This window comes from Rana temporaria, chromosome 3, assembly GCF_905171775.1.
Source record: "Rana temporaria chromosome 3, aRanTem1.1, whole genome shotgun sequence".
In the NCBI taxonomy this organism is placed as follows: Eukaryota; Metazoa; Chordata; class Amphibia; order Anura; family Ranidae; genus Rana; species Rana temporaria.
The window spans coordinates 359,827,239-359,855,153 of NC_053491.1; the positions used below are offsets into that span (position 1 = coordinate 359,827,239).

The 27,915-nt window shown below is 44.0% G+C and overlaps 1 protein-coding gene across 1 annotated transcript in view; it reads left to right on the plus strand.

Annotated features, from left to right (window-relative positions):
- Nucleotides 1-27,915, plus strand: part of B4GALNT3 (beta-1,4-N-acetyl-galactosaminyltransferase 3) — a 98,435-nt gene that overhangs the window by 49,266 nt on the left and 21,254 nt on the right. Inside the window, exons 4-11 of the mRNA XM_040345266.1 lie at nucleotides 978-1,073; nucleotides 6,817-6,907; nucleotides 14,666-14,766; nucleotides 19,699-19,766; nucleotides 21,342-21,420; nucleotides 22,037-22,103; nucleotides 23,275-23,403; nucleotides 27,476-27,585. Coding sequence (XP_040201200.1) covers nucleotides 978-1,073; nucleotides 6,817-6,907; nucleotides 14,666-14,766; nucleotides 19,699-19,766; nucleotides 21,342-21,420; nucleotides 22,037-22,103; nucleotides 23,275-23,403; nucleotides 27,476-27,585 — 741 coding nt within the window. The remainder of the gene's footprint in view (nucleotides 1-977; nucleotides 1,074-6,816; nucleotides 6,908-14,665; nucleotides 14,767-19,698; nucleotides 19,767-21,341; nucleotides 21,421-22,036; nucleotides 22,104-23,274; nucleotides 23,404-27,475; nucleotides 27,586-27,915) is intronic.

A 27,915-nucleotide genomic window follows, 5' to 3' on the forward strand; every position in this document is an offset into this window, starting at 1 on the left:
ACACTTTCCCCTTGCCTCGTGTTTTGCAGCACTTTGGGGTACATTGACCCACACCCAGATGGTGTTTATATATTATGATTTTTTCTACATTTTCCCTTTATAGTGTCTCCTGTATATTGACACACAATATAGCCTTTCTTGTTGATAATGGTCACCAGAACAACTAAAGGGAGTAATCTCCCCAAAACAGACAACAATAAAAACTTCACAGAGGGTCTAACCTTTCCCTTTCCCATTATCTCCTATTGCCCGGGGGCCCCATGAGTTGTCAGTCCGCCCCTGCCTGCACTACGTTCCCAGGTCTGCACACCTGTTGTGCCCTTTATAAAGGGGTTCTCACCATCCCTGCGCTATGTTCCCAGGTCTGCAAACTGTTGTGCCCTTTATGAGGGGTTCTCAACACCCCTGCGCTACGTTCCCAGGTCTGCACACCTGTTGTGCCCTTCATGAGAGGTTCTCACCATCCCTGTGTTGAGTTCCTAGGTTTATAATCTGCTGCGTCTAATTTAAAGGGCTCCTGCCATCCCAAAGCCGAGTTCCCAGTTCTGCAAACCTGCTGTGCCCATTATCAGGGGATCCCACCATCCCTGCTGGATTTGTATTTATGTTGTACCTTTAATTTAATTTCTTATTGTTATATGTTTTGGTTACATGTTTCAGAAATGTTCATCTTTTGTATTTTAAATGTGAGATGTCCCACTTTTTGTTGGGTCTCAAGACAAAAAATGAATGGAAATCTCACTGAAACAAAAAAAAAACACTTGACGCGTTTTTAGCCATTTTCCACCCTATTCTAAAAGAAAAAAAAAGTAGGTTATTTGTACACTCAGAAGACAAGTAGTAAACAAAATAATGTAAAAACACAGGGGCGATATTGGCAGAGTGTTCTCCGACACTGCCCCCTGCAGGATGAATTGGAGTGCACATGCAGTTCCACCTATGTAGATTATAATCACTAACGCATGATTGTTCTGCAGTTTTCTGGTCAGGTGAATCTCCATGTGTTCGAGGATTGGTGTGGAAGCAGCGTCAATCAACTACGCCGCAACGTACACTTCCCCCTGTACCCCCACGTGAGTACCATTGCACTGAAGATACGCACTTAAGACATAAGACAGAGCTCACCGGACTTAAAAAAATATTTTAAAAAACTGTTTTTGAAAAAGTAACAATTTTGTTTGCCAAAAAGAATAAAAAGCATACAAGTGCACTGCAAGTTCACTTGGAAGTATAGTCGCTGTAGATCTGAGGGGGGACATGCAAGGAAAATACAAAACAGCATTTTAGTTTGCACATGATTGGATGATAAAGTCAGCAGAGCTTCCCCCTATCTACAGCGACTGCATTTACAAGTGCACTGCAAGTGTGCAGTGTAGTGCAGAGTGGATTTGCCCTTAGTAAATCAACCCCTCTGTCTAATATGCCAACCTAGATAATAATTTTATATTGCTTTTTTTTTTTTTACTGTATAAGGCTTTAATTTGGTACACTGTTTTAATAAATACCATGTTTAGCTTTTGTGTCATAAACTGAAATAGAAAAAAAAAATGTAATACATTTTTTAATTAATTTTTTATTTAATTTGGGTTAACCTATTTGCCTTAAATCAGTTGAAGCCTGCCAGCCTCAGCTGTCACAGTGCCTTTCTGTGCCATGTAAAGTGATACAGAAAATGGTAAGCAATAAGGGAAAAAAGGGGGCGCATGAGTTTGATATATGAGGATTTCTGCTTTGCGTAGGGATTATTTTTTTTCCTCCAGTCTCTCTCGCTGTGCAGCACGAGACTTGGGGTTTGTTTGTAAACAAACTCACAAGATCATCATGTCATATATGTTGTGGAGATCACATGGTCGGGCACCACACTGATTGCTAGAAGAGATCCGGTGTTCTGTCGAGAAGTGCCCCCCCATCGAATAGTGCCCGGGACAAACGGCGCATGCGCCATACGTCATAGCACAACAGCTGATTTGCCGATCAGCTGGGCTGACGTAACCATGGCTCATGGCTCGAAGGGAGATACCATTTCAATGGCACATTTTAAACCTGTACAAACAGTGGGGGGGAGACCGTAGTTCTCAGATTGTGTAACTATGCTGTGGGTGGGCGGCTAGTGGTTGTGTTTAAGGGCTGGATTTGTCTGTGTTGCAACCCACCCTTTCACACAGGCAAGACCGGCCATTCAACACAGCAAACCCGCCCTGCAACACAGACAAAACCGGACCATCAGCATCAGGGGTCAAGTCCTGGGGAAAAAAGTGTGGGAACTCCCGCCCAAGATCCACTCCCCCACCAAAAAAAAACTAAATTAAAGCTCATATGCATAATTACTAAACCGCATTTTTTTTTTTCTATCCACTGTAGCTTAGTAATCCTTTATGTTACTGGCCGCTTCCTGTATATGGATTCATCAGGTAGTGTGTGGGTATTCCGTCACTTCCTCGATGCCGCAATGTCTCCTGGGAGCTTTTGTCATTGTTCCCAGGAGACATTGCGGAGGTCTGCCGCGAGTTATCACGGGATTTAGAAAGAAGCACGTTTTTTCTAAATCCCGCGATAACTCGTGGCAGACCTCCGCAATGTCTCCTGGGAACAATGACAAAAGCTCCCAGGAGACATTGCGGCATCGAGGAAGTGACGGAATACCCGCACACTACCCGATGAATCCATATACAGGAAGCGGCCAGTAACATAAAGGATTACTAAGGTTCCCCTGACAGTGACTCGAGCTGGGCATCGCCGCTTAGTGAAGGATTGGCTGGGGCGGCTCGGCTGCTCTAGTCCTGCAAAGGGAACTGCGTTCCTGCTGTGAAAAAAGTGCAGGAACTCCATTCCCACGCGTTCCCGCAGGACTTGAGCCCTGATCAACATACTGTACAGCGAGGCACAATGTGAGAGCTATGGTCTCCCCCCGCTGTTTGTATAGGTTTCAATTGCCTGTAAAATGGTATCTCCCATCGAGAAATACCTCCTACGATGTGCGCTAGCACCCTGGCACGTCACTCCAGCTGATCGGCAACTCAGCTGGAGTGCGGCTCTGTCCTGCGCGGGCACTATTCGATGGGGGGTACTTCTTGACAGGACACCGGAGCTGTCAATTGAGAGAATAAGGCTTGGATCACATCTATGCATTTTTTCCTGTACTGCAAGCGCACCACCCCAGTGTGAAAGCACTCAGGCTTTCACACTGGGGTGGATTGAGAGGTGCTTTTTAAGCGCTTTACAGGTGCTATTTTTAGCGCAAAAACGCCTGAAAAGCACCCCAGTGTGAGAGGGGTCTTACTGAACTACGCATGCGCAGCTCAGTTTACGTTTCCTATATAGTGCCAGTGGCATTATCCCATGCCGGACAATCAAAGAAGCTGAAAACCAGCACCCGAAAGAAGCCAGGGAGAAGATGCAAGGCCTCGGGCCATTTGAGCAGAGGTGAGTAATCCTGACTTTAGTTGTTCTTTAACCTTCTTTTCCAAATGCAAAAAAAATTAATTTTGCTGCAACAGCCTAAAAAAGTGTTAGGCTGGGTTCACATATATGGAATTGCGTTTTTAACCACATCCAATTTGCATAACACGTGAATATGACCAGTTTTCAAGGAAGCCGATTTACGCATGTGTGAGCAATTTAAAAAAAGAGTCCTGTGTGTTTTGGGGTCTAGTTCAGGTGCTATTTTAGGTAAAAATGTACACCTAAACTGGTAAACAGAGACGCACTGGACTGCCGCACTGAAACCGCAGCCGCATTTGTGTGACCCCAGCCTTAGCTGGAGCTGGACTTTAATTTGTCTCCCACTAAAAGGTCCATTTAAAGCTACATGTCCATCCAAGACTAGCCTGTCTACAGGTTGACAACGCTACTGTGCAATTTAACTGGAGAACAAACGGTGTTGTCATCTGTAACGGTCACCACCATTTACGATTTCCCTTCCATCAGTCACGACAGCTTATCTGACACTCCACAATCTAGCAGACATCATCCATATCAATTCCCCAGAAATAACGAGACAAGCTCCATTCTCTGAGTAAAAATGTATGAACACTTTTAATGGTAACTCTCAGTCTTATATACAGTACAACATATTACAGTAATCAAAGGAACAAATAACTCTCCACCCACACATCACTTCAATACACACTCTCTTAGGCCCTGTACACACGACCGAACATGTCCGCTGAAACTGGTCCGCGGACCAGTTTCAGCAGACATGTTCGGTCGTGTGTACGGCCGACCGGACAGGCTTCCAGCGGACATTTGTCTAGCCGACCGTTTTCCAGCGGACAAAAATTTCTTAGCATGCTAAGAAACATGTCCGCTGGAAGCCTGTCCGTCGGACATGTTCGGTCGTCTGTACAGACTCACCGTACATGTCCGCTCGGCCGAAAGCCCTCGCATGCGTCGAAGTGATTCGACGCATGCGTGGAAGCATTGACCTTCCAGGGCCGCGCACGTTGCCGCGTAATCGTCGCAGCGACGGCGCAGCCACGTCACCACGTATCGTGTCCGCCCGGATCTCTGTCTGATGGTGTGTACAACCATCAGACAGAAATCTCGAGCGGACATGTCCGCTGAAGACATTCTGTCTCCGACAATAAGTGATTCACCTGCAGAATTCACATTTCTATGACAGACGTTTTGGGCACCGATTTAACATGACTTAATTACTACAGCTGAGAAGTCACATTCCACACATGAAACAGTATTAGCATACCTAATGAAAGCTCTTTGAGGAGCCAGGCTGTCTGCCAAGCTCAAATCCACCTCACCCCAGTACAGACTCAATTACCATCTCAACAGCCTGTGCTACACAGAGGAATAAGTCATTATTGACCGTTAGGGTTAGCATATTAGTTCTTTGCAGACATTAAGGAATGTATTGTGGATTACTGTCCATGCTAAAACAATCCAACATATGTCCCTTATTTCCTGGCTCAATACATGAATTAACAGTAATGTCCAAGCTCATGTAATTTCTAATTAATATTTCTCAGTCACCCTATGCCCAATAGGGACACAGGGTGACCTAGACCCAAGAGTTATTAGTGACGCTGGCACAGGAGTACCCCTCATCTTTCAAAGGTTTCTGGGTGTCACAGGTCATTCCGTTACATCATCCTATTGCAAGTGTAAAAAAAATAAAAACTACTGGTAGGATCACCAGATAATAAAACTATGATACAAAAAGTCTTATGTTAAAAACAGTGACAGACTGCATCCTATTTATGATTTCAAATTTTTCATATACTTTTAATTCACCAGTGTCCAGTTAAGCATCTGCTGCAGTTGTTATCATTTGACAGGTTACACAGTGGTGGTAAACTTTTCCTGTCTTTGGATTAACTGCAGATCTTTGTTGAGCGCAGGGTGTAACTTTCCACAGCCAGGTGGATCATCACAGCATGCGCTTGGTCATCGTTGTTCCGCCCAGTGCTGTGTGCTGCCATTCTAGAACAAAGAGAATGTACACTTGTTTATCAGCAATAAATCCATCTTCACTATTAATGATTAACACTTTATTATTTTTAAACCAACCTAAAATGTGAGCTGTGGTACTGTTCAAACAAATCAAAGATAAGAAGTATGGTATTACTATCTCTATTGGTATATTTCTGCCTTTGTTGGAAGATGTGCACCTGCACAGAATTTGGGGGATTTTATTACAATGGCAGCTGAGTGTTAGCTCTTGACAAGCTGAGGAAAGGCCAGCTGTTGACATGTCATCAGTCTGCTACAGGCAGAAGGCAGCATTTTCTCAGTCTCCATCTCCTAGTGATCAGACTACAATATTTTAACTTTGTAGTATAAGAGGCTGTAGCAGGGGTTGATCTGTGTCAGAAATTTGAGAACACCAAAATCCACACAATGGGCCATATTCTTAGATATCTCCGGCGGCGTAACGTATGTCCTTTATGTTACTCCGCCGCAAGTTTAACTGGCAAGTGCCTGATTCCCAAACCACTTACCTGTAAACTTGCGGCGGCGTAGCGTAAAGTCCACCCGCGCAAGCACTCCTAATTCAAATGATCCTGGTAGGGGGCGTGGATCATTTAAATTAGGCGCGCTCCCGCGCCGATCGTAATGCACATGCTCCGTCGGGTAAATTACCCGACGTGCATTACGCTAAATGACGTCTCACGGACGTCATTTGTTTTGACGGTAACGTAAATGGCGTCCAATTCACGTCCATTCACGGACGACTTACGCAAACAACGTTAAATTTTCAAATTTCGACGCGGGAACGACGGCCATACTTAACATTGAGTACGCCACCTAGAGGGCATCTTTATCTTTACGCCGCGTATCTCTTACGGAAACGACGTAAAATCACTACGACGGGCAAGCGTACGTTAGAGAATCGGCGTGACTAGTCATTTGCATATTCTACGCTGACCGCAAAGGAAACGCCACCTAGCGGTCAGCGTATATATTGCAGCCTAAGATACAACGGTGCAGGCCGTCGTATCTTAGGCATGTTTAAGTGTATCTCAGTTTGAGAATATAAACATAGGACGGCCTTAGAATCGGACTTACGTCGGCGTATCTGCTGATACGCCGGCGTAAATTCTTTAAGAATATGGCCCAGGATCAGGATTTTACATGATACTGGTGTTTTAGTCCAGGAAAAATATGCTAACCCCGGATAAAGACTGAACAAAGATGGCACTGTATCTCTGGAGGGAAAAACAGATTAAACCATTGTTAGGGAGAGTTTTGTGTTTTTTTCTAAAGGTAATTAACAGTACCAATCATACTGCACATGTAAAATATATCCGATAACAGGTCCACTTTAAAAAAATTAATAAGCTTTTGTTTTTGCTGCGTCAGATTCGTACTACAATCAACAAGCTTGCTGTCACTCCGCAATGGACCAACTACGGGCTGCGCATGTTTGGATACCTGCACCCTGCTATAGCCGGTAAGGACAATAAACCGCCAACAATGGCAATCTGTAGCTTTATCTGGTGTTTTAACATTACACCCAGGGTACCCTAAAGGGTTGAATGAAAAAAACTAGTAGTGTGTATAAGGCTTAAAGTGAATGTAAAACCAGCAAAAAAAAATAATAATTAAGGCTTGCATCTTGTACAATATAGGATTTCATGTCATCTGTGCCAAATCTTGCCACGAAGAGTTAATCCAGCTCTGAGCAATCCTCTTATCTTTTTATCCGTAAGATAAAAACTGACACACAGAGAAATGGGAGTCTGTTTCTCCCCCTTTCTGTGAGGCCCCATACACACCATAGAATCTATCCGCAGATAAATCCCATCAAATGGGTTTCTGCGGATAGATCCTATGGTGTGTACACGCCAACGGATATTTATCCGCAAATAAATCTCCCCTGGAATGGATTTCCAGCAGATAAATATTTGTCGACATGCACAGAATATCTATCTGCTGGAATCCATTCCAACGGATGGATCCGCTCGTCTGTACAGACTTACCGGATCCATCCGTCCAAAGGGATTCCCCGCACGCGCCGTAATGAATAGACGCATGCGTGGAATTCCTTATATGACAGCGTCGCGCCCGTCGCCGCGTCATAATAGCGGCGACGGCGCGACACGTCATCGGCAGAGGATTTCAGCGCGGATTTCAATGCGATGGTGTGTACACGCCATCGCATTGAAATCCTCTGAAATCTTAGAGAGGATTTATCCGCGGATACGGTCCGCTGAACCGTATCTGCGGATAAATTCTATCATGTGTATGGGGCCTAGGTGACAGATGATTTACATATCTCATGCACCAGCCTGAGAGAGGCATTCTGTGTACTTCAGATCCCCTCTTTTTTTCTTCTCCAGCTTTCCCAGGGGAGTGTAGAGCTGGGCGGGGAGTCTACTGACATCACAATTCCACCCACCGAGCTCCGGACAACAGACCAGAGTCTAGTCTCGGGAGGGGCACTGCCAGAAAAGTTTTCGGGCAATTTGTCGGGGCAATGGCTGGTGTAGGCGCTTCAATCATCACGGCGTCATGGTTGTTATGGTGTCAGGATGATTGAAGCTCATTATTTGTATTATTACATTGTAATATAAAATTTAATAGTTCAACTCATCATAATGCAGAATCATTGGGAGCACTGAGCGTGTGACTTGCTACTGTTGCCTGCCACGAGATGCAGATTGTCACTTGCCATGTCACTTGCCACATCCCCTGCCACCAGATGTGAATTGTCACTTGCCAGTGGCTGTGTCCCAGAGTGAGGGCAGGAGGTGAGAGATAATGTCAGGAAGCTGCTACACATCAGAATATGCAACCAAAGTGATGTTGCATTGTGGCCATCTTGGTACACCCGCATGCAGTTATAACAGCTCTGGTGAACGGAGTGAACCACAACTGCGGTTAGCAAGGATTTTAATGCACTTCTCTATGTGAGAACTCTGTATTGGACCCCAGGCGTCACTCCAGACAGACAGGAGTTTGGGGTTCTCTACATCATCTCTCTCTCACATAAAAGAATGCGTTGAGCTTCTAGGGGTGGACTTATTACAACATGCGACCAACCCCTATCATTTAAAAGTACGATTCACTAGGAGATTCCAATGCACAACTGTATGCAAGAGATTATCAGTTAAACATACAGTAGTGTATTAGGCCACTAAGGGTTCAAGTATGAAAATAGCTTCAACCCTTAGCATAGAAAAGTTTAGAGCAAACATGTTCAGTAACTTAGGGCATGGGCCCTTTAACAAGTAAGAACTTATGTCAGGCACGTAGTAATTAAGCAAGGTGTAGGCAACTGGTAGCTGCGTAAGAGAGGCAAATATAGTACAGGTAATTTGAGAGTGTATGTCCCTTTAAGATACTCCACAGCCAGTAAACGAGAATACAACAGACAATCTTAAGGTGTATGGTAGTACATAGTAAGCCAGAGTTGATTACAACAATTTGATTAGAATCAATACATGTAGCAGATTATTGTGAAGTACTACAAGTGAAACAATGGCTACTTATCTGTTTGCAGGGCTTGAGTGTAGTCCAGAGTATTGCAGCAATGGTTTTCTTTGATGCAGGGTCTCCTGGTGGGGGATAGCTTTGGGTCTCCGCAACAACTCCTGCAAGGTTGGCAGCGCAACTCCAGGTGTGGGATAAGTCCCAAGATAGGGATGGATAGTGCCTGTGGGTCCTTGCAGCCAGGGCGGCTACGGCCGACAATAATAGAACAACGTTTCTTTGTAAAGTCAATGCCTTTATAGGCAAGAAACAGGTGTATGGTAGCTGTGCCAAATCCAGCGCTGAGTGCGCTCGGCACTTCCGCGTTCCACGATGACGTCATCGTGCGGTCGCCGCAATGCGTTCCAGCGTGGAACGCATTACAGGTGACGGCGCGAGGAGCGCCTGTTACAGCAGTAAACCTAGAGTTAGAAGTCGGTAAGCGGACATCTTTATACACCCACCCGGAGTCTTGCTTTTCAGTTATTTTTAACAGTAAACTCAGCTTATATAGGGAAATATAAGTTGGGTTTACTGTTAAAACTATCTGTGAAAAGCAAGACTCTGGTGGGTGTATAAAGATGTCCGCTTGCCGACTTCTAACTCTAGGCTTACTGCGTGCGGGTGTACCAAAATGGCCACGATGCAACGTCACTGCATATTTAGTTGCATATTTAGATGGGGGAGCGGCTTTCTGACATAATAACTGCCCGCTCAACAGGCCTGACTGGCTGCCGGCACAGCGGCATGATTGCTTACTCGCCGGCCTGCCCGTACGCTCGCTCGCTCACTCAACCGCCGGCCTGCTCAGTCACCTGCCGGTTCACCCACTCCTTATTTTGTCGGGGGGGAGCAATTGCCCCGTTGCCCCCCCTGGAGACGCAGCTGCAACAGACCCACCCACAGAATCTGCAGTTTTTCGGGTCTCATAACAGACAGAGGGGAGACATTTGACAGGTAAGAATATATGCAGGAGGCATGTATATCCTTATAGATAACCACTATTGGCAGTAGTTTAGAAAGGATGAGAGTGGGTTTACATCCACTTTAAGCCAATCTGGCATTGCATAGTGTTGTCAGCTCACTTGTTAGGAGGAGAGAGGATTGACCTCATCAGTGAAAAGCTGCTCCTTTATTATTCAGTCACAAGGTGGGGTGACACATCTGTATAGCATTAGCTTTGGAGGAGAAAAGTAAAGTTAAAGCGGAGGTTCACCCTAAAACAATTATATACCATTACATCCAGCATACTAACGACAGCTACAGTATGCTGGTATTTTTTTTTTCCCCCGTACATACCGTTTTATAGTTCTTTTGACACTCCTGCGGGGAATAGGCGTTCCTATGAAGAGGCGTAGATGATTGACGTGCGAATAAGACCTGTCACGCGTTCCAAAAATAGCCGGACTAGGACTCCGCTCTATATGGCGCTATACGGCACCCGCAGACTAGGAGCCGTGGAGCGCTGACTGCGCAGGCGCCGTATATAGCCGAGTCCCAGTTCGGCTATTTTCGGAACGCGTGACGCGCCTTATCCGCACGTCAATCATCTACGCCTCTTCATAGGAACGCCTATTCCCCGCGGGAGTGTGAAAAGAAAAAGAACTATAAATTGGTATGTACGGGGGAAAAAAAAAAAATTCCAGCATACTGTAGCTGTCGTTAGTATGCTGGATGTAATGGTATATAATTGTTTTAGGGTGAACCTCCGCTTTAAAGTGGTTGTAAAGGATTTTTTTTTTTTTCATAATAAGCATCCTTTACCTGCAGACATTCCTCTTTTCGCTTCCTCATTGTTCGTTTTTGCTCAGAAGTTGCTCTATTTCTTCTCTGTTCTGTTCACTTCCTGCTTGTCTGATTGTTACTCACCACAGTGAAGGGAGGCTTTACTGCAGTGGTCAGTGACGTGCTCGCCCCCTCCTGGGAACTACATCTGTGCGGCAGCACGCTCTCTACGTGTTAGAGACTTCAAGGAGGTGTGAATTACTGGGCGTGCCACAATGCATACTGGGAAACGTAGTTCTTACATGAACGAGCGCCGCAAACCAGGAAGTGAATGAGAGAACAGAACCTAGAATGCCGGAGGTGATATAGATAAAGGAATTCATTAGGTATTTACTCGTTTTTTAACAGAATCATTACACTATTCTGTCTGTCTACCTTGCAGTTGCAGACATTAATTTTAGCCCAATTTTTTTTTTCCTTTACAACTTCTTTAAGGACCTGGGTATGCGCATGCTGTCTTGAAATAATTTCAAGACTGGCTGATAGATATTTTGAAAGGTAGAACTATCCACATTTGTATTACTACTATGTATGGGTTTATAACTCATCGGTGTGATGTAGTATTTAAAGTGTATAGAAATCCAATCACTAAAAACCTTATAAAATCTTTAACAAGGTAATGCCATTTCAAATGTAATTTTCAATATTTTAAAATATGCCAGGTTCATTAAAATAATTGCAATGCTACCATCAGGGTCCTTGTTCAGGCGCTTCCTCTTATAGGGTGACAACACTCTGTCCCTATCTACCAGCTATACCTCTGTGTTGCCACCCTGTCACATGGGCTTCTGATGGAAGCAGCTACCAGTGACTGTTTCAATAAACATTATGGGCCCGGATTCACATACATCGGCCCATATTTATGCCGGCGTATCGTATGTAATATACGCTACGCCGATGCAGTGCAGAGAGGCAAGCACTGGATTCACAAAGCACTTGCTCCCACTCGCTCTTAAAGATACGCTGGGTTTCCTCGGCGCAAGCCGGCGTAGGTGGAAGTGGGCGTGAGCCATGCTAATGAGGCGTGACCCCATGCAAATGATGGCCCAAGCGTCATAGAAGTACTTAAAACGAACGGCGCATGCGCCGTCCCGTGGATGCATCCCAGTGCGCATGCTCAGAATCACGTCGGAACTACTCCCTAAGATACGACGGATCACTACCTACGACGTGAACGTAACCTACGCCCAGCCCTATTCAAGTACTACGTAAACGACGCAAAATACGACAGCTGTGCTCCCTGGTCCATACCTTAGCATGAGTTGCGCCACATATATGGGGAATAACTTTACGCCGGACGTACGACTTACGCAAACCGCGTATATTATGCGCCGGGGCGCAAGTACGGTCGTGAATCGAGTATCTCCCTCATTTGCATATGTGCATAGAAAATCAATGGGAGCGGCAAATGCGCCCAGCTTAAATATGCGCCCACGATACGACGGCGTAGGCAAGTTACGTCGGTCGTAGGAAGCCTATTTTTAGGCGTATCTCAGATTGTGGGCATGGCGCACAGATACGACGGCGCATAGTGCTTTGAGATACGTCGGCGTAAGTGCTTTGTGAATCCGGGCCTATGTAGGCATGGTCCACTGTTCTCACCATCAGGGAACCTGTTCTGAGAAAAGCTGAGCGGTCATCGCTGGATTGCATATACACAGGAAGCGGTAGCGCTGAGATCCAACAAGGATGAGCAAAATATAAAAATAAATATTTACTGAAAAACAAAATGGTAAGTGTTTATGAAATGCTGCACTTAGAATGTGTGATTTATTTAGGGTTTACATCTACTAAAAAATTATTTTTAGCCCCACAGTTTTTTTGACCTAACTTACTTGTAATGAAGTACATCTCACGTTGTGCAGACAGCTGGATCCTGTAGAAATCTTCACTGCACAGATGCTCTGTCCTCTTCCTGCCTCTGAAATTCTGGCATACAAGGGGTTTATAGCCTCAGGTCTCCTGGCTAGGGGAAGGAATACTGAGACTTATCAGACTCTATCCCATTCGCAGATCGTACTATAGGTATTAAAAAGCAACAAAAAAAATTACCATAATGGGGTAGAAGAGAGCGCGGGTTCCCATCGGGAACTGGAGTGAAGATTTCTACAAGATCCAGCTGCCTGCTCAACTTGGGACTTCCTTTTATTAAAAATATGTTAGGACAAAAATGCCTTGTGGGTAAAAATAGTTTTTAGTTAAACGTCAGCTTTAACCACTTAAGGACCGGAAGAATTTCCCCCTTAATCACCAGGCCATTTTTTGCGATACGGAAATGCGTTGCTTTAACTGAAAATTGCGCGGTTGTATGACGCTGTGCTCAAACAAAATTGACTTACTTTTTTTCCCACAAATAGAACTTTCTTTTGGTGGCATTTGATCACCTCTTCGGTTTTTATTTTTTGCGCTATAAATAAAAAAAGAGTGTTTTAAAAAAAAAAAAACTATATTTTATACTTTTTGCTATAATATATATCCCCAAAAAAATGTAATCAGTTTAGACCAATATATATTCTTCTACATATCGCAATAAGCATATATTAATTGGTTTGCGCAAAAGTTATAGCGTCTACAAAATAGGGAATATATTTATGGAATTTTTTTTACCAGTAATGGCGGCTATCTGTGATTTTTAGTGAAACTGCGACATGGTGACGGACAGATCGGACACTTTTGACACATTTTTGGAACCATTGACATTTATTCAACAATCAGTGCTGTAAAAATGCACTGATTACTGTGTAAATGTCACTGGTAAGGAAGGGGTTAACACTAGGGGGCGAACAAGGGGTTAAATGTGTTCCCTCATGTGTGTTTCTAACTCAATGGGGGTGGGACTGACTAGAGGAGGAGACATATTGCTGTTCTGAATAGTAGCAACAGACAATCTGTTTCTCCTCTCCTGATAGAATGGGATTTGTGTGTTTACACACACACCCCCGTTCTGGCTCTCGTGCCTGCGAACGCCCATGGCCGCCGGCCACGCGCATTGGGTCCCCCGCCGTGCAGCGGGCTCGCCTGCTAGAGCTGTTTAAAGGGCCGACATACAGCTAGGACGATTCGCTGGAACAAGTCGACCTGCTGCAGTATAATGACCGAGGCTGGTTGGCAAGTGACATGAAATATGAGCAAAGCATATCCCTCTATGATGTGTATAGTTTTCTCAATCCAAAGCACTGAAGTGTCATTTCTGTTTGCTGCCCCGTTCCTCTGCTATCTGCATTAGTCACTTCTGATAAGTTTCCCTGAAAATAATTCAGCCAATCACAAAAGCAGGAAACCTTTCTGGGGAAGTTCCATACACCGTCTATGTACAGAACACCACCAGGTTGCCATATTGCATTACATTTTCCAGAAAATTAGAGGCTGCAGTGTGTAAAGGAAATGTATTTTTTATCAACATTAAATTACAATATGGTTTGTGTAGAAAATGCTAATGATTTTTTTTTTTTATTATTATTTGCTGGTTTGTTTCCCACAAAAGTGGAGTTACCCTTTAAAAAATATGGTTTACTCAAGGATCTCCAAACGATGGCCCTCCATCTGTTGCGGAACTACATGTCCCATGAGGCATTATGAAACCCTGACATTCACACACATAACGATGCATGATGGGAATTGTAGTTTCTGAACAACTGAAGGGCCGTAGTTTGGAGACCCCTAGCTTGAACACATAGGACTAAATAAATCATTAAAAAAAAAATTGTGATTCAAAGGATATTGTCTGTATGTTTGTATAAATTATTCTGTTTAACTATTAATAATCTGTGTTTTTTTGAATAATTGAGTGATGTGAAAAAAAAAGTGAAACCCTTAACAAACATGAAAAAGGGAAAACAAATTTCTATAAGATTTGTAATTTTATGTAACTCTGCAAGCTCAGAGCTGCTGTTTGCCCCATCACTTTTATATTTTCCTCAGAGTGATGCTCGTTTCCTGTTCCTTGTTGCAGGAAATTTCCAATTTGCCGTGTCTTCAGATGACAACTCAGAGTTCTGGCTGAGTGAGGACCATTCGGTGGGAAACCTGCAGCTGCTGTGTAGAGTGGGCCCGGTATGATGGTAGCTCCACCAAGAACAGTACATTTAGTTCAATGCTTCCACGCATGCATCGAATCAATTTGACGCATGCGCGGGATTTCGGGACGCTGGTTATACGTCATAACCAGCGGACATGTCCCATGAGTCATACTGACCATCGGACATGTCCGACGGACATGGTTCCAGCGGACAAGTCTCTTAGCATGCTAAGAAACTTTTATTTGCTTGAAACCTGTCCGCTAGACATGTCCGATGAAAGTGAAAGTGACGGGTGACGTATACGACACTGACGTTCTCTGACGCGGAAGTTCAATGCTTCCACGCATGCATCGAATCAATTTGACGCATGCGCGGGATTTCGGGCTGCTGGTTATACGTCATAACCCTTTTTGAAGACATTGCTGATAGCCACAGGGCTAAATGTATGAAATACACGAAAAGCACTGGGTGGCGTTGTCACTTCAAGAGATGGTACAGGATGAGTTTGGATAAAAGTGGGGATCAGCTCAACATGTTTCGCGACGTTGTCGCTTCTTCGGGAGCTTCTAATTAATTAAAAGACAAAACAATATTGCCATTAGAAATATGTATATATCTGAGTACAATACAATATAGTTTCACATTAAGGCATATTATACATAAATGCAGAAAGCCTCTAAGCATATTGAGAGAAGTGTTTAACTATGGTCATAATACTCACCGAAAAATCGGTGTTTAATAACTTTGATGAATGCTCAGCAGCGTCCAAACCTGGATATATGATCAGACCATCTACCTTAGACAGATGAAATAAATTACCATGGGTCGGAACCACATTGACCATGCACCGCCGGGCAGATAAGAACCAGTTTTGTCTTTTAATTAATTAGAAGCTCCCGAAGAAGCGACAACGTCGCGAAACATGTTGAGCTGATCCCCACTTTTATCCAAACTCATCCTGTACCATCTCTTGAAGTGACAACGCCACCCAGTGCTTTTCGTGTATTTCATACATTTAGCCCTGTGGCTATCAGCAATGTCTTCAAAAAGGGATAGGAATTGAGTTATTTGTGTATCTCATTGTATTGTTTTGTTTTCTTTCTTAATTATCAAATTGAGCAATTGTTCAGTGTTTTTTGTGCTAGTGTATTGTTTAAATTAAAATTATTTATATTTTTTCAAAAATCTGGTGCCTACAAAGTCCACTTTCTTCTAGTCTCAGACTTCACAGTCTTTTTCTATTTTCTCTACATAATCCAGGATGTGGCACCTTATACTAAGGGGTGTTTGATTACCACCCCAGGGCAATCGTAATTCTAAACATAACTATACGTCATAACCAGCGGACATGTCCCATGAGTCATACTGACCATCGGACATGTCCGACGGACATGGTTCCAGTGGACAAGTCTCTTAGCATGCTAAGAAACTTTTATTTGCTTGAAACCTGTCCGCTAGCCCAAGAATCCGGTCCGGTAGGCCCTACACACGGTCGGACATGTCCGTGGAAACTGGTCCGCGAACCAGTTTCAGCAGACATGTTCGGTCGTGTGTACGAGGCCTAAAGGGGAAGTTCAAATCCAATGGCACCACCCTTGGGGCTGCTTTAGCTGATTTTGTGTAAGTAAAAGACGATTCGCGCTTTTCTGTCTGTTACAGCGTGATGAATGTGCTATCTCCATAACGAACGCTAGTTTTACCAGAACGAGCGTTCCCGTCCCCTAATTTAGTCTGAGCATGCATGGATTTTTAACCGATAGACGTGCCTACAGACGATCGTTTTTTTCCTATCGGTTAGTTAACCATCAGATAATTTTAAAACAAGTTCCTAGTTTTTTAACCGATGGATAAAAAACCGATGGGGCCCACACACGATCGGTTAGTCTGATGAAAAAGGTCCATCAGACCGTTTTCATCAGACAAACCGATCGTGTGTACGCGGCATATAAACATCACGTTTATAATATACAGGTTGTTAAAGTGTTACTAAACCCAGGACCCTGCATTCACTATATCTGGTCTCCCACAGTACACAAAACATGGAAATGCAATTCATTTGGTAATCATAAACTGCTAAATACCTTTCTCATCAGCAGTATATAGCAGTCTTGTGACTTCTCTCAGTGTCTGGTTAAAGCTTGTAGGAGGAGTTTTCATTCTACTCTGACTGTCCTATGAGGCTGCAGGACCCTCTGTCTGGACAGTGCTGATTGGCCCTGTGCCGATCACATGCACCCTCCCAGGAAGAAAAAAAAGTCTCTAGGAATACACACCAAACTGAGCATGTGCAGAGTGCCCCCAAGGCTCTGTTCTATCAGCAGATGGATTGTGGACAGTAAAAGAAGGGGAGGATCAGAGAAGACAGGTTCAAACAGCCTTTTTGCACAATGTGCAGGATTAACCGCTTAGGTTCTACAGTGAGTAAAACAAGCATGCTTTACTGCATATAAAGACTGGATTATTGCTGTGGGTTTCGTAAAACACTTTAACCACTTGCCGACCAGCTGCCGTCATTATACTGCAGCAGGTTGGCTCTATCGCGAATATCGCCGTAGGTATATGTCGCTTTGCGCAATAGATACAGTGAGTGTGCGCACGGCGCCGGAGCCAATGCACGTGGCTGGCGGCCGCGGTGTCTGCCAGCCACCTGCGACGGCTCCACAAAGAGCCAGAACGGGGATCTGTCAATGTAAACAAACAGATCCCAGTTCTGTCAGGGGAGTATGGTGATAAGGAACAGCGATCTCTCTGTACTCCCAGACAGTACACTCCCTCCACAGTTAGAAACACCTCCCTAGGGAACACATTTAACCCCTTCCCTGCCAGTAACCAGTACATTTTTATAGCACTGATAACTGTATACATTTCAATGGTCCCAAAAGAGTGTCCTAAAAATCGCTGATCACCTCCATAAAATAATAATAAAAATGCCATAAATCTATTCCCTATTTTGTAGACGCTATAACTTTTGCGCAAACCAATCAATATACATTTTATTTTTATTTTTTACCAAAAATATGTATAAGAATACATATTGGCCTAAACTAATGAAGAATTTTTTTTTTTTTTTTTGGGAGGATATTTATTATGGCAATAAGTAAAAAATATATATTTTTTTTCAAAATTTTTGGTCTTTGTTTTATAGCGGAAAAAATAAAAATCGCAGAGTTGATCAAATACCACCAAAGGAAATCTCTATTTGTGGGATAAAAAGGACATATATTTTGTTTGGGTACAATGTCGCAATTGTCAGTTAAAGCGACAGTGCCGTATAGCAAAAAGTGGCCTGGTCATTAAGGGGGGCAATAAGCATTAAGGGGGTCCTTAAAGAGGTTGTAAAGGTAAATGTTTTTGGTGAAAAACATCCGAGGATTAGAGGCCCCCCTAACCTCCCGTTACTTACCTGACCCCTCGAAAGTCCCGTGCCGTGAACGCGCAGGCTTTTAGGCTGTCTTCCTGGCTCATTCATTGGTTGATTGAAAGCAGCACCCGCAAGCACTCAACACCATGCAAGCTCGCGGGGGGGGGGGGAGCCGAGACAGTCGCCGAGGGACCCCAGAAGACCAAGTTAGGGACCACTCTGCGCAAAATGATCTGCACAGTGGAGGTACTGTAAGTATAACATGTTTGTTATTTAAAAAAAAAAAAACTTTAGTGATCCTTTAACCACTTGCTTACTGGGCACATATACCCCCCTCCTGCCCAGGTGAAATTTCAGCTTTCGGCACTGCATCGCTTTAACTAACAATTGCGCGGTCGTGCGACGTGGCTCCCAAACAAAATTGACGTCCTTTTTTCCCCACAAGTAGAGCTTTCTTTTGGTGGTATTTGATCGCCTGTGCGGTTTTTATTTTTTGCGCTATAAACAAAGAAGTGAGACAATTTTGAAAAAAATACAATATTTTTTACTTCTTGCTATAATAAATATCCCAATTTAAAAAAAAAAAAACATTTTTTTTTCTCAGTTTAGGCCGATACGTATTCTTCTACATATTTTTGGTAAAAAAAAAAAAAAAATCGCAATAAGCGACTGGTTTGCGCAAAAGTTATAGCGCTTACAAAATAGGGGACAGAATTATTATTTTTTAATTATTTTTTTTTACTAGAAATGGCGGCGATCTGCGATTTTTAATGGGACTGCGACGTTATGGCGGACACATCGGACACATTTTTGGCGCCATTCACATTTATACTGCGATCAGTGCTATAAATATGCACTAATTACAGTATAAATGTGACTGGCATTGAAGGGGTTAACACTAGGGGGTGAGGAAGGGGTTAAATGTATCCCTGCTTAGTGTTCTAACTGTAGGTGGAGGGGGGGGTGACTGGGGGGGTGACCGATCTATGTCTCTATGTACAAGAGACACAGATCGGTCTCCTCTCCAGAGACAGCACCGCTGTCTCTGTGTAAAACGGCAATGAGAGATGATCTCATATGTTTACATATGAGATCCTCTCTCATTGGCCGCACAGATCGCCTCGCGAACGGCCACTCTGATTGGCCGTTCGCGGCGATCTGTAATTGGCTGTGTCCGAGGGACACGGCCAACACAGATTTTCCCCGCAGCGCGCTCTGGAGCGCGCGCGGGGAACGCCCAAAGGGGCGGCCGTCAATTGACGGCAGTTTGGAAATTGGGATCCGCACTGTAGCCGTCAATTGACGGCAGGCGGATCCCAAGTGGTTAAGTGGTAAATAAAATAAACTATGGTGACTTTTCTGTACAGACCAGGGGGCTATTTGTATTGTTGTCTGCAGGCTTAGAACTGTGCCTGGCTACATTGTCCCACGCTGCTCACATTGTATTATTTGTACAGCAGTATGAAATATATAAAAGCTTCATAAGTTACCTTGATTTTCACTGTTAGATCAGAAACCAACATTTCTAAGTTTTTGTTTGATCAGCAGTTGTAAAATCTGATTTCCCTTGTTTTATGAGTGACTCTGAAAGTGCTCTTTCTCTAGTCAGGAAAAGAGTGGACAGCTCCGGGAGAGTTTGGAAAATATCAGGATCAGGTCTCCAAGCCTGTCAGGTGAGAATTAGACAGGTCCTCTTCATGCTTTGCTAGCATTTGTATAGTTGAAGGGACATTGTCAGTAGTGAATGCAAAATATGAATGTAGGGCAGAGCTAGGACTGGTCTGGCTGTTTGGTCCCAGGTTCCATATTCCTGATAGGCACACAGCAGCCAGGCACACCGGGCCAGATTCACAGACGAGATACGCCGGAGTATCTACTGATACTCCGGCGTATTTTCAAATTTGCCGCGTCGTATCTTAATTTGTGATTCACAAACAAGATACGACGGCTTTTGGCTAAGATCCGACAGGCTTACGGCTTCGTACGCCTTCGGATCTTAGGCTGCAATACTTCGGCCACCGATGGGTGGAGTTTGCGTCGTTTTCCTGCGTCGGGTATGCAAATGAGCATTTACAGCCATCCACGAAGGTTTTCGCATTCGTTACGTCGTCGCTAGTAATTTTTTCCCGTCGCAAAGTTACGGCTGCTTTAACATTGCTTAAATTTAGACGAGCCATGTTAAAGTATGGCCGTCGTTCCCGCGTCGAATTTAAATTTTTTTTTTTTTTGCGTAAGACGTCCGGGAATACGAAAGTACGTTACGCACGTCGCCTTTCAAAAAAATTACGTCACTTCAAGCAAAGCACGGCGGGAACTTCAAAACGGAGCATGCGCAGTACGTCCGGCACGGGAGCGCGCCTAATTTAAATGGTACACGCCCCATTTGACGCCTTTACGTTACACCACCGTAAGTTTACAGGCAAGTGCTTTGAGAATCAGGCACTTACGCTGAAAACTTGCGGCGGTGTAACGTAAACGGGATACGTTACGCCGCGGTGCAGGTACCTGAATCTGGCCTACCGTATTTACCAATCACTTGAGTCAGAGAACAGGCTGTGCATGTCTTTTTTTTTTTAGGGCTGTTACTGATTAAAATTTTCGTGTTCGATTAATCGATTTTTTTTCAGAGGGATGGGAGTCCACCTGACTCCCAGGAACAGACTTCCTGTCTGTTTGGTGGGGCCCTGAGCCATAGTCAGGTCAGAACTAAATAGCCAAAACACACAGCTGTGCAATCAACGTGTCTTTCTCTCCAAAATCTGGCGTAAACCAGCAATCTTCAAGGTCGCACAGAGTCCCACTACCACAGCTGTTAAACGCAACTGCCTAAAAACGTCAATAAACGAGACTGTGTACATGGTCACATAGGATAACATTAAATTAGTTCAGGGGCAGTTGAAAAAAGCGTCCAACCGCCTTTGAACGTACGTTTAGCAGCGTCCCGTGTACATGGGGCCTAAATCCTGTTCTTTGGATCAGGAAATTGGCAAATATACTAATGTGAATTGCAGTTACCTCTTGCTCTTTGTCTAAAGATCTACTGTAAAGTCTAGATGTTAGTACATGTGTACGTTCTGCGTTCTGTTCTTTAGATGCCAAGGGGACCATTTGCGCCTGGAGACTAAACTTTAAGAAGGAATATTTCAGGGTGGAGGATAAATGCTAATTCATATAAGTACATTTAGCTATCTTAAATCCGGTGCCTTTGAAGAGCCCACATTAATTTAAATATTGTGCCTCCTTTACAGGCTGTCATCTTCTAGGCGGTATTACTTTGAACTTTTACACAAGCAAGATGACTCTGGCACAGACCACGTGGAACTAGCGGTAAGAGGTGTATGTGGATCCTTTGTGATATTCTGCTTGGTGAAGTCCAGTACATGACAAAAGGCAATAGGTTTAAGGACCAAAAACAGCACTTACCAAATTTTCAGATAATGTCCAGGGTTATATCTGTGCGTTCAGTTCCCGGCTCTGCCCCCATGCTGTGCCCAATATGAGGGATTCTCACCACCCGTGGTCTACCCTCATGCTATGTCTATTATATAAAGGTTCCCAACATTCTTGCACTGAGTTCTTGGGTCTGCACACTGGTTGTTTCGATTATGAGGGATTCTCACCATCCCTGCACTGGGTTCCTGGGTCCTTATACCTGCTGTGCACATTATGAGGGAGCTGCACCATTCCTGCACTGAGTTCCTAGGTCTGCACACCTGCTGTGCCCATTATGAGAGTCTCCTACCATCTTTTCACTGTGTTTTGGGGTCTGCACATCTGCAGTGTCCTTTTTAAGGGGTTCTTGACAGCTTTTAGGGCTCAATGATCCTACTAGGATATGAAATAGGACTTAGAAATCAATCTGTGCAGCTGGAAGAATTATTTTACATTATATCCTTAAGAAGTAGTATATTTTTTTCTTATTCCTCTTCTTCATCTCACACAGTGGCGTCAAGCAGTTCCTGGATCCCACTTTACACTAATAGAATCAAAATTCCTGTCCCTTTTCTCAAGTAAGTGCCATGTGTCATGTGTATGGTATGTATTTCAGGAGAGGAGAGTTAGGCCTCGTACACACGACCGAGTTTCTCGGCAAAAACCAGCAAGAAACATTTTCGTCGAGGAAACTGTCGAGAAATTCGACGAGCCAAAAAGTAAGCAAGTTCTCTATTTCCTCGACGGGAATGGAGAAACTTGCCTTGTCGAGTTCCTCGACAGCCTGACAAGGAACTCGATGAGGAAAACGATGTGTTTCGCCCGTCGAGTTCCTCGGTTGTGTGTACGAGGCTTCAGAGGAAGAAACAATCATCCAGCATGGTCAGTTGAGGAGATAAGGTGTTTCCTCTCCTGTTGGCTGCTGCGGGGGATGTGCCAGCATGGAGAGCAGGCAAGGGGCTGGTAAATATGTAATTTACTGGCCCCTTCCTTTTGCGAATGCCCCGAGTCAGTGATCGGTTGTGATCACTAACACTGTTCTTTTATAAGTGAAGCATATGCTTCCGTTTGTAAATCAACAGGATGGTTTGTACAGAGCAGCAGAGATGGAGATTAAGCTGTGTGTCCTCAATCTTCTTTCTCTGTCTCAGAAGTTTATTTAGATCCCTGATATTTCACCAAAGACCCCCTATGGGCTCCTTTACAAAATATAATGTAAGGCCCCAAGACGTCAGTAAAGGAGACAGCTGCAAAACATGTGAAAGGGTCCCACGATCAGTTGAAAGGGCCCCCGTAGATTGGATACATATATATTGTATGTAAATTTAATATTTTTAGCAGATTAGCATTAGGTCGGCCCAAGAAAGCTAGATGTTTCCCCCACCAAAACAGCAGGTGGGAGACATGCCAACAGTGGTAAAGCTGAAGTTTCGTCACAAAAACTTTAATTTAAATATGTTCCTCAACAGCCACAAAGGACATGATTCCACTTTGTATACCCCAAATGCTTTTACAATTCCAGATATTATCTATAATCATACAGCCTGTCCAAAAACTTAAAAAAGAAGGGGGGCATGTGTCAATTACTCACTATCTCCCCTTTCAACCCTGTATTGACCTAATCCTTCTATTCATGGCCAGCTTTGTAAAACTAGCTCATCTATCTTTTATATAATGAAATCTTTCTCAATCTTGTTTCTCACCATCTTGGATGCAAAGTTATTCCTCCCTCTGACCTTTTGTCCACAGATGAATCTAACCTTCCCTTGGGGGACACATCCCAGACCCCAGTGAGCATAGCGAGTCACCACAGCCAGAGCTCTGACCAACACCCAGCGGATGTACTGAAACCCGACCCAAGAGACACATTCTACAAAGGTGACTATGTTAGGACTTTCTCCAAAGGCTCCGGTTCTACCGTAGAGGAATGAGTTTTTTAGTATTTATTGGGCTAGATTCAGAAAGAATTTACGCCGTATCTTCTTGTGGAGCTGCCTGTTTTATTTTAGGGAGCCCTGGCCAATCCTCAACCTGGATTGGCAGGGTGCAGGCCTTCTTAAATACCTGAGGTCAGCCCAGCTGGGGAGGAGTTGTCGGGTGGAAGAGCTGGAGTGAGAAAGTGTGGAGGCTGTCGGGAACCACTGGGAGCTCCCCAGTCTTGGGGGGTGTCCCTGGGCTGGGGCTCAGGTTTGGGTGCATCAAGGAGGAGTGAAGAGATCCTGGAAATAGAGGCACATGAGAGAGTGAGGAGAGGACAGCGGGGAGAACACTTCTAAGAGTCTCCAGGGAGGAAAACTGGTCACGGCCTGGAGGGCTGGTGAGTGAGCATGCCGGGAGTACTGGGGAGGCATGCGTGAGAGAACTGGGAGATTGCAGTTTGAGATGGGTGCAAAACCAGAAGAGAGGACTGTGGCAAGGGCAGTGGAAAGAGGTCTTTGTAGCCATGCTGGTTGGCAGAGCCTGAGGAGAGCTATCTGGGAGTGGTAGCTGAATAGAGGACAGCTAGCACCCAAACGTCTTCTACACCACAAGGACCTGAGGTCCTTGTCTGCAAAAGGCAATTCATTGAGGCCTGGCTGAAGTAGTGTCAGGCCTACCCATGCTAGATATTCTGGAGGAGTAACAGTCTGCAGCAAGGGAAGTGCTGGAGGAGAAATCATGTGCAGCAAGTATTTGTGCTGGAGAGAAGTCTGGAGTGTATATACTGGAGTGTATATAGAAGTCCCAAGCAAGTTTGCACTGAATATTCATGGGCATTCCTAAATTACCCTTTTCCCATCCAAGTTCAATACCCTCAATAAAAAAACAAAAAAAACAAAGCTATAGACTGTTCTATGTCTCTGAGTGACTGACAGATTGATGTCTGGCTGGGCAGGGTGACACATGAACCACTATATTCAGCAACCCCTACAGAGGCATGGCTACAATAACTTAGAGTGATATTAACCCTTCATATTTTTTAACTAAAATAACAAACATGTCATACTTACAGTACCAATGGCTTTGTACAGAGCAGCCCCTATCCCCCTTTTTGGGTTCCCCCGCCGGCACTCCAAGCTCCTGCTCTTCAGTGAATGCCCGTGCATGCTCGTTCCAGAGCCACCCAGTCTATGTCTATTAACCACTTGCCGACTGCCTCACGTACCTGTGTATATATACATCGGCAGAATGGCACGGGCAGACAAAGCAATGTACCTGTAAGTTGCTTTGAATCTGCCACCTATGACTGCCATTTTATTCTCTAGGGTGTCACAAAAAATATATATACAATGTTTGGGGGTTTTAAGTAATTTTCTAGCAAAAAAATATATTTTAATCTTGTAAACACCAAATCTGAAAAACAGTCAAGGTCCTTAGGTGGTTAAATATGTTTTGGGGATATTTATTATAGCAAAAAGTTAAAAATATTGATTTTTTTTTTCAAAATTGTGGCTCTTTTTTTGTTTATAGCGCAAAAAATAAAACAAGCAGAGGTGATCAAATACCACCAAAAAAAAAAACACCAATTTTGTTTAGGTGCAATGTCGCAGACCGCGCAATTGTCAGTTAAAGCGACGCAGTGTCGAATTGCAAAAACTGGCCCGGTCATTGGGCAGCCAATTTTTCCGGGGGTGAAGTGGTTAACACAGACCGGCAACTCGACCCCGCATCCCACTCCCTCATCACAGCATTTGAAACAGTGAAATATTATTGCTAAACAGTGTTGCTATAACCATCAATACATGCAAAATTATGATATACTGTGTATATATATATCTATATTTACTTAAATAAACAAATGAGATTTAATTCCCCTTCTAAAAATTATAAGTGAACTTATATTGCCAATTCCCCATTCAAATACTCTGTCTAAATCACTTGTTCAATAAAAGAAATGTCTACACATACATTTGAAAGAAAATGTATTGAATTGTAAAGAAAAGTGTGTGCTTTGACACCAAAGCCGACCCTCTTAGTGCTATTCCACATCATGCTCATATGCTATCATCCGCACTCACCAGATACCGATGACCCCTTTGCTATACAACAAGAAGAGTCAAGTGCTTTTAAGGTCACATTGGGACGTATCCAGATCTCCCAATCGACATCAACTATAGATATTATTCCCTTCTTGATGTTGCTCTGGTAATTATCCTGTTCGTTTGGTTGGCAGAAATAAGAAAGGAGACTCTTGTAAGTGTGAAACCGCTTTATGTTTATTAAAATCGTTGGTAAAAAAAATACTGGTACAAAACCGCTTAATATTACAACATCGATCCAATGTTCAAAAACAATGTGGAAGCCGCCTAGTTCTCGGCGTGTGTTCCACCTGGACAGGAAATGATGCACCAGAAGTTCCGCTTGACTCGTTTCATCATCAATACGTGATGTCAGCAGAAGCAGGAAGTCACGGTGTGCACATCCGACTTAAACAAAGGCTTTACTCAAGTACCACCCCTTACCCACCTGATTAATACTTAACACAGAAAAATTAGAAAATACAATCAAGGAGTACCGTATTTATCGGGGTATTGCGCGCTCCGGCTTATAGCGCGCACCCCTAAAGTGGACCTGCATTCCTGTAGAAAAACATTTTAGTACTTACAGTTTTGGTGTCTTGCGCGGCGTCCATCGGCGGCCTCGTCGGGTCCGTCTACGGCTTCGGTGGTGTCCTCCTCGTCGGGTCCGGCGTCCTTCTGTGGTGTCCTCCCCGCCCGATCCCCGCTTTCCGCGCTGAGTTTGAACCACTGTGCCGGCATATACCGAGCGCAGTACACTCAGGTATAGTCGGGCAGGCTCGGCTCCTCTCGCGGTCACGTCCTGTGCGTCCTGTACGTCCAGGACGTGACCGCGAGAGGAGCCGAGCCTGCCCAACTATACCCGAGTGTACTGCACTCGGTATATGCCGGCACAGTGGTTCAAACTCGGCGCGGGAAGCGGGTATCGGCGTATATCGCGCACCCACGATTTTGCCCTGATTTTTATGGTAAAAAAGTGCGCGTATACGCCGATAAATACGGTAATTGCTTTGGAATGTAAAAGTCAGACAGAGAGACTATAGAAAGTAATCATCCTAAATGGTGCTTCCCATGCAATAGGTCCACCTTGTGGGCACATATGTTATTGACATTCCTACTACAAACCATAACTAAGTGAATAGAAAAGGACAAATTAATTTCTTTATCAAATCATCTGTATCATTTTATGTGTATATATAATATATTATATATGGGGCAGGATAATGTATCACCTGTATCCCCCTGTTTACCTAAAAATACTTATTATATATCCAATAAGGAGGGAGACAGCAGGGAAAGACGCCGCTCTCGTGCACATCGCTGGATCGGATCGGGCTCAGGTAAGAATAAGGAGGGGGGGGCTCCTGCAGCACAGAAGTCTTTTTTACCTTACTGCATAGAATGAGCCTTTTTGAACCACTTTAAAGCAAAGCCTTTCTTTTTAGTTTTGAATAGAATGGAGAGGGATTAGAATACTTGTCAGTTTTTTTTTTTTTTTGCTGTCTCTGTCCCCATTAGTGAGATTCAATCTCTCCATTTGTCCTGTTTACCATTATCACCAAGAGTAAAAAAAAAAAGAAAATCTGAAATAGAGAGGACATCTTCCAATGGGAACACTAGTTCTGGTGACCCTGATGACAACCAGGAATTCCCTCACTTTGTAGGGTTTTTTTCTCACTCACCTGTTTTGGCAATGGAATAGGAAGTGAAGGGAAATCTACCCAATGGGGAAAAAGACATCTATTCGTCCCATACTCTAGCCAAAATTAAAAAAAAAAAGTTTTGCCTTTAGTTCTTCTTTACTTTTTAATATACTGTAATATACATTATACAAACATTTTTGTGATAACTTTTAGCAAAGAAAATCAAGTTGATGATGGTGTTTTAAAAAAAAATCGTATAATTGTCAGTTATATTGCCTCTATACAATGTTGTCTCTTTGTATTTTCCAGTCCCACTTCTGCCTCTGCAACAGCTGCACAGTGTTCTGCCCAGCTGTGTGTATAGACCCAGCTACCTGGTAGAAGGTTACCCCCTGCAACGATACCAGGGTCTGCAATTTGTAAGTAGCTGCAAAAAGAGGAGAAAGGGAAGGGGAAAGTGTCAGTACTGTCATATCTGCCAGCTAGACCTGATTGTCCCACCTATGAGTGAGTTAACACACTTTTTTTGTTCCTTCATATTTCAACAGTTAGTAAAAAGGATAAAGCCTCGTACACACGGGCCAGAATCTCGTCAGGAAAAAAACATTGTCTTTCCTGACGAGATTCTTGGCAAAAATCTCTTGCCGCCGAGTGTACAGACGCTCCTTTCAAAAGAAGCGCGGTTCTCTTGAAAGGCAAGAACTCAGTGACGTCAACGCGTACAACGAGAATGCGCTCGTCACATTCTA